At 40.2% G+C, this 7,961-nt stretch overlaps 1 protein-coding gene across 2 annotated transcripts in view; it reads right to left on the reverse strand.

Moving 5' to 3' along the window:
* The window catches only part of KDM2A (lysine demethylase 2A), a 117,545-nt gene extending 110,031 nt beyond the window's left edge, over positions 1-7,514 (reverse strand). Inside the window, exons 1-2 of one of the 2 annotated variants that reach the window (XM_046014277.1) lie at positions 7,370-7,514; positions 6,045-6,167 (exon numbers count right to left, since the gene is read on the reverse strand). In XM_046014277.1, the coding sequence (XP_045870233.1) occupies positions 6,045-6,086 (42 nt within the window). In that variant the 5' untranslated portion in view covers positions 6,087-6,167; positions 7,370-7,514. Of the gene's footprint in view, positions 1-6,044; positions 6,168-7,369 lie in introns of those variants that run through there. The other variant, XM_046014278.1, reaches the window with a different exon arrangement.
* Positions 7,515-7,961: the final 447 nt, after the last annotated feature.

The raw sequence follows: 7,961 nt of genomic DNA on the forward strand, positions 1-7,961 counted from the left end.
AAAAGAATGTGCCACCTTTTTCTAAACATGATGAAACACTGATTGTCAAATATTTGTAACTATCTCATTTAGGATGTTAAGATATCTGTGAGGGAAGAAATTTTAAAAGTAGCCTCAAAAAAAAAGAGAGCACACAGGCTGCAACTTCCTTTAACAGGAATGGGTATCATTGGTTTTCTGTATGAAATAACACAAGAAACATGAGGTTCAACGTCTGGATCCCCCCCCCAAACTCGGTGATCTTGGGCAAAAATAAGACTAAAACTCTTATTTCCATAATAAAAAAGAAATTAAAGTTTAAAACTATACCATCTACCTTACAGGCCAGTTTTGAGGATTAAACAAGGTACTGTGTATGAGAGAACCTAGCCCAGTACTCAGCACATACATACTGAATTTGTTGATGTAAAACCACAATGGGACAATAGAGTATTATTCCAAAAATGAGATCACACAGAGCAAATTAATGAAATCTAGTCAAGGATGTCCATTTACCAAGAAGAAAAAAAAATTTTTTTGAAGATTTTATTTACTTATTTTAAAGGTGGGGGGAAGCAGATGGAGAGAGAGAGGGACAAGCCAACTCCTTGCTTAACGTGGAGCCTGATGCAGGGCTCAATCTCATGACCCAGGGAATCATGACCTGAGCCTGAGCTGAAGCCAAGAGTCAACTGCTTAACCAAATGAGCCACCCAGGCACCCCAAGAAGAAAAATTTTAAAGGACATAAAATAATGGCATGTTTCTCTGTATGGAATAAAGTAAATATATCAATTCTTTGACTTTAATGGCCAAAACTAGGACTGGAGAATAATAAAAATATCATCACTTGCAACTTCACAACTTTAAGATGGTCTAAAACCCAACAAAAACCTTGAAACAGGAGATTTTTACAGGATTAAGAGAAGAACTTAAAATTCAGACTGAGCTTTTAAAGTTAACTCGACATTTTTTTTTTCATTTGTTCTAATGGCCCAAATACTGTAAGTTCATCTGGCATGTGTGCTAAGTATAAATTTTTTCTGTCACAGCTTAAAGCTTCTGGTTCTATGCACACTGCAAGACCTAATATCCAGATATTCTGCTCATCCCTACACACCAAACTCTTCGTCATTCCAATGACTTATCGCTGGGCCTCAAGAAAACTGGTAGCAAAGAAAAGTATTTATCAGGGCTTTCAAGAAAATCAACAGATACTTATCAAGCACTTTCTGTGTTGTAGATGGAGTACTTTCTCTTTTTTTGAGGCTACTTATTGAGCACTTTCTATGTGTCAGGCACTATTTGAAGCATCCAGTATATACCATAAACAAAACAAACTCCCAACTCTCAAGGAGCTTACACTCCAATGGAGAGAGACGCACAAACAAAACAAACAAGTATGATAATGACTAGTGCTCAGCAAAATAAAACAAGAGAAAGTGATAGGGCTTAAATACAGTCCTCATTATGGGTCCCCAAAATGCAGCTTACTATGGAAGACTGATGCATAAGAATAAAGAATTAGCTCCCTCATTATCTGCATTCTGAATCACCCAAAAACGGGCAACAAGTTTTTCCTACATCTCCAGGAAGGAGGCTGCAACACTCAGAACAATGTACTCCTCCACCATCACAGACTGAAGGTTAAGTCTAATTAAATAATTATAAATAAGCAAATTCAACAATTTAGACCATCTATAACTTTTTTCCAGTTATTAACAAGATGACATTTTCACAATAGGGAAAATATGGCTTAGAAGGAGGATTTTATTTTGCCAAGTCCATTACTGGTCAGAAAGACCTTACTTAGAGTGGTTATTCAAAGTGGGACTGTTTATAAAAGGGATAGTCTGGTAACTGCTGCTGAATCTGGGAAGACAATTTTTAAGGGTAATCCAAAGAATGGTGAGAATATCATTAGGGCTTCAATGCCCCCAGTTTCTTAAAAAAGATAAATGATTTAGCTATTTCAAAGAAAAACATATGTAAGAAATAAACAGCACTGAACATCTAACAGTATAACAACATCCTTTAGAAAATCTCATCATCAACATTGACAATCAGGAATTCTCAAAAAAATCAACATCTCCTCCTTCATATAAGGTTCCGTAACTTCTCTCTCCCTGAAGTATATTATCTTCACTTTCTTTTACATTGATTCAGATGTCCATTTGTGTCTACAATTGCCTTTGGCAGGAGCCAATGAATTTTTCCATACTAACTGTAATGATATGTATGTTATACAAGTTGAAGACACATAGTCCAGTGTATTAAAATAAATAACAAGGTGCCTGGGTGGCTCAGTGAGTTAAGCCTCTGCCTTCGGCTCAGGTCATGATCTCAGGGTCCTGGGATGGAGCCCCACACTGGGCTCTCTGCTCAGAAGGAAGCCTGCTTCCCCCTCTCTCCCTGCCTGCCTCTCTGCCTACTTGTGATCTCTGTCTGTTAAATAAATAAAATCTTTTTAAAAAATAAATAACAAAGGTCATCTTTTCCAATAAAAATGAAAAAAGTCCCAAGTTAAAATGATACTACGTAGCATATAAATAGTATTTAGATGCATGCTATTTTGCCCTTGATTTTCTATGCAATTAAGGATTACTCAGAATTGGTATGATTTCGAAAACCTAAAAGATCATCAATTATAATTGCTAAGGATCTAACATTTCAGATAAACTAACTGTAAGATATTATGCTGAATATTCCCTACAAATCAATACTTAATACACATGGTCAGAAACAAACAACTGAAACTACTCCAACACTTTGGCTGCTCAAATCAAATGAAGAGAAAAAGAAGTTCCATCTTTAGTACTCATCAATATTTCTCAATAAAGTCCTCAATGTAAATTTACTAGAAATATAGAAATAAATAATCTTCACTTCAGGACAATCAAACATCCATCACCAAAGCTGAAGCTTCTTCTACCCCTCTCATTTGAATACCCTTTCCAGGTACATCAACGTGCCTTAGAGATCTGTCTGGCTTTGTTCTAGGAATCCATACACAAAATGACTCATCTTTTCATTAAAGAACAAAACTATGTCTTGCTTAAGAATAGTCAAACATCATTCATTTCCCACATTGCAAAACAAGCATTCTAGTTCCAAAAAGTAGAGCTTATGCCCCAAATCTATACATATACACCATCTTCAAAGGTACAATTCTCTTCCACATGTAATAGTAAAGTTTAGCAAGAGGCAAGTCATTTTTTTAAACTAGGTATTTCTGACTTTAAGAAATGACTTGTCAAAAAAAAAAAAAAAAAGAAACGACTTGTCACAAAATTGATATAAACATATCAAAATTTACCAAATTCAGCCTGTGCACTTGAAATAGCTATCTCGGTAAAAGCGTTAGAATGACTTACTCAATTTCTAATAGTATTCTTACTAGTAAGAATACAACTTTTTCTTAAAGTAGGTAAAAGGTCCCAAATACAATAAAATCATTTCAAAATGAGTCTGGACTCAGACTTTTTTTTTTTTTAGATTTTATTTATTTGACAGAGAGAGAGATCACAAGTAGGCAGAGAGGGAAGGGGAAGCAGGCTCCCCCATGAGCAGAGAGCCCGATGCTGGACGCTGTGGGGCTCGATCCCAGGACCCTCAGACCATGACCTGAGCCAAAGGCAGAGGCTTAACCCACCGAACCACAGAGGCACCCCTGGACTAGGACTTGTAATGCTGATACTATTTTCTCTCTCAAGAGGCTATTTTAGAGGCATATCACAAAGGATGACCATTTAGGTTTTGTCCCTTAAAACAACATGGAAGTAACATTTAGTAACACTAAAATCAATGTACCAAGTAACTCATTTCAATTTGACAAATATATATTATATGAGGCCACACAAATTTTAATCCCTACGCTAAGTAAGTAAACCTGTCGTTTGTCTCTCTTTCCAACTTTATGTTTTATGGCCAATACCTGCTAAACAAAGTAAGTTCTATACTTTGACCTACTTTAAAGACAGACACAGTGTTTAAAAAAAACAGCTAACTACTATAAAAATTAGCCATTATGGTAGTCTTAAAATTTCTCAAATGAGATCTAACTTAACCAATTTAACATGAGGACTCACCACAGAGACAAACATTCAAAGTCTGGTAGGCAAACTTGTCACTCAAATAAACTGCCACTATGCTCTCAAATCAAAAAAGTTATGCTACAGGGGCACCTGGGTGGTTCAATGATTAGGCCTCTGCCTTCGGCTCAGGTCATGGTCTCAGGGTCCTGGGATGGAGCCCCGCATCAGGCTCTCTGCTCAGCGGGGAGGGGAGCCTGCTTCCCCCTCTCCCTCTGCCTGCCTCTCTGCCTACTTGTGATCTCTGTCAAATAAACAATGAAATCTTAAAAAAAAAAAAAGAGTTACGTTACAGAAGGAATTTACACTTCAGATATAATTTTGTCATGTAATCTTTGAAAAACAGACATCGGTCACCCTAAACTTCAGAATTATTACCCAAAATTCCAAGATCCCCCCCCAAATATCTGATGCCCTCTCATACAACACATGAACCAAAAACAAAATGTGTTTGATATGGAAAGGGTTAATGTGTGCAACAGGTAGCAATCACTTTACAATTAAAAAAAAATCTTACCAGGACAAAAGTCACAGATTCCCTGGATTTCTACCACTACCTTCCTATTTTGTTAAAAAATGTGAACTTTTTCTGGCTAAATGAAAGGCTCTTCCTTTGAAAGACTGGATCCCAAGATCCAAGATCCTTCAAGTATATACATAACAGCTCAACAATTCTGCAAGCCTGACCTAATCAAAATGATTCCCCACATAGCTAGGAATAATCACCTGGGAAGAGAACTCTGCAGCAACCTCTTTCTTCTCCTACGGTCCCAAAGAAAAGTTTAAGGAATGTCAAAACAAAACAAAATAAGCACAAAGAATTTCACTACTGACATACGTAGTTTATTTCTGAAAGTTAAAGAATAAGAGTTTATTTCTAAAAGGTAAAGAACTATATTCTCAACACACGCTTTAGGAGATGAGGCAAATCCTGAAGTAAGGCTTGCCAGAACATACATGACTGCTGGATATACTTGCACTCCACACCTTTCTAACAGTCACGTTTAAACAAAGTAGCCTTTTCTCAAAAAGAGTGAAGATCATCAGAAAATGATTACAGAATCATTCTGTTTTCTTCCAAACTCGGTCTAAAACGCAGAGCCAAAGAAAACCACTATAAATTCCTTTAGTAATCTTTTAGGTCTCTCAGTTCACCAAATTTCACGTAAATACAGACAATTCTTTGGCTTTCCCCATACCTTACTCTAAAGACACAAATGTAAATTTCTGAAATGAGTATATGGTGAGAATATTAATAAAGTTCTCTTTGACTAGGGGATACAAAAATCAAATTTTTAAACTCCAATAGGGAAACACTGAGAGGAAAGTAGGGCTTAAAGAAGCAAATATTCATATGCACACACAAGCAAATTCCCTCCAAACCATTACTAAGTAAAAATTTCTTTCAACATGATGTATCTCATACTTCCTTCTCAAAATACAAAATATAGAACTTCTGGTATTCTACCCTTTCTCAATCCCCAACAACCCTCTAAACCTATCAGTGTTACTTGCGTTAAAAATAAAAATAAAATCCATAGTTCTACCCCCCAGCTCAAAGCCACGAATCCCGACATACCATAATCTATAAAATCTATAAAAATGATACAGAACTAGCCTTTCTCAGTTTTGTCCCTAAAATTTACATTCTAATCTTAGATTTATTACAGTATCTGTATTGCAAAATTAGTGATCGCTGTCACGATGTAATCCACAAAATCCTTTGATTTACAACAGTTTCTATAGAAGTTAAGGCTACATACAAGTCCATCTCCAAACAGGATGAATATTAAGGCTCTAAATACTTGGCCTAAAAACCAAATGAGACATTAATACACCATCTCTCCTCTGGTATACAGAAAAGCCACCTGGAAAGTTTTAATCACAGTAGGTTCACAAATGGAGACAAAACAGTTACTGTACTTCAAAATTGAAAAAAAGGAAAAGAGAGAGAGAGAGAGAATAAAATACTAACCAGTCTCTGGCTGTAACGAATCCTTTCTTCTTCGGGTTCCATCTCTCACTCTTCTGTTGAAATTACTGTGAAGAAACCACTCCAGGGCTGCCTTCCTCTTCCTTAGGAACCAGGTTTACAACACTAAAGAATAAGGATAGGAGCAGAGATGAGAACTCATCCCCGAACTCAAGCTTTCTTTTCACAGGAGGGGGATTTAAGATGTGTGTAAGTTAAAGGCTCTATGACAAATCTGGTTCCTCTTCGTCAGTTCGGGACCCCCCTGCTCTGGGGCAAGTGTTCCCCTGCCATGACCAACGTTAATCACATTACAACTGTCTGAGGCCTAGGCAAAAGGAGATGATGTTGGTTTCAGTTCCTTGTGGATGGGCCACACACCACTGTTTCTTCCCCACAGGATTACAATAAGCCAGCCTCCCCTTGATGGCAGCAGTGGCAAAAAAAGAAAAGGGGGGGGGGGACTTTTATCTGTAGAGAACTGACCAGGTGAAGCGGGCACTGAACAAATCCAGATCCCAACCAAATTAGCTCTCTCTCACGGATAATTAGAAACTAAAAGGGGAAAAGGGCAGGCTATAATTTTAAAAAGGACAAAAAATCAGGATAAAGAAAGATTCCAAAACAATTTCCCATACCCCTCTAGGAAAGCCTCACACAATCGTCGCCTGCCTTCCTACAGTCCCTAGATCTTTTCATTCCCAAACCAACACTCCACCCCAACACAAGATGTGTGTAACTCTGAAACAAATTCAAGAGAGTTGCAAATCAGGGACAAAAATCACAGTAGATCTTTTCGAATAAAGTAATAAGATGACCGAATCCATCTACAGAAATAAGTAAAATACAGCTTTCCAAAAATTACGACCGAACTGCGCGAGGGTCGAGCCGTAACACCAAGAAAGGTTTTTTTTCTTTTCTTCTAAATATTCTCAAGGATAATGGCTTCCATAGGGAATGCAGATTTTTTTTTCCTTTTTGCAACTACATTACAGCCAGTTAACAGCATCCTTTCCAAACTGCTACGAGACCAAAGGACCCAATGACACAGTTTGCAAGAGCAGTTCGTGGCAGAGCCCTCCTAGAGGAAGCCCTTGTCCCAAGTCGGGAGGAAAAGAAACCGTGTTTGCACCCCTGGGCGAGGACCGCCGGGGACTGAAAGCAGCCAGGGCCGGAGAGGAAAAATGGCAAATCTCGCTGGGCTCCCCGAAGGAAAGGCGTTTCAAGCGTTCGCCCGTCGGAAAAAGAAATAGAAACTTTACATTAAGACTTTAGATAACACGGTGAACCAAACTTCCAGGGGGGAGGCCTAGGAGGGGGAATCTCACCGGGGATTTTGCTCGTGAGTTCTGGTCCAAGTGAGAAGTAAAAGATTCCAAAAACTGAGAGGAAAAATTAAATCCCAAACGTCGTCTTCTTTTTTTTTTTTTTTTTTTCCGTGGATCAACCCAGTATCCAGAGAGGGTCAGAGCGACCCGGAAAAAGAGGAAACAGTTGCTGAATCAAACCTCCTCTTCAAGCTTCGGAGACCGGGAGTCGGAGGCGTCAGGAGAGGGGAGCGCGACCCCTCGGCGCCGAGCCCGGGGCGCCCCCGCCTCCCCCGGGCCAGCGGTCAGCAGCCCGAGCCCGAGCCCCGGGCCAGCCCCGGCCGCGGGGAGCGCCCTCTTCGCTGTGCCCTCGGCGAGCAGCCGCCCGGCCGCCTCCGGATCCCAGGAGCGGCGGCCGATCAGCTGAGACCGGCCGGCCCGAGGCTCCCCGCGCCGCCCCGGCCCCCCGGAACGCGGGCCCCGGCCCCGGGGGGCGGAGAGGGCGGGAGCGGCGCGGCGCGCCGGGCTGGGGGCCCGGACTCCCCTCGCGTCTCCCCCTCAACCCGGGCTCCGCGCTGCGGGACGAGCCCCCGGCTACTCCCCAGTCGCAGAG

This window comes from Meles meles, chromosome 8 (assembly GCF_922984935.1).
Source record: "Meles meles chromosome 8, mMelMel3.1 paternal haplotype, whole genome shotgun sequence".
Taxonomy (NCBI): Eukaryota; Metazoa; Chordata; class Mammalia; order Carnivora; family Mustelidae; genus Meles; species Meles meles.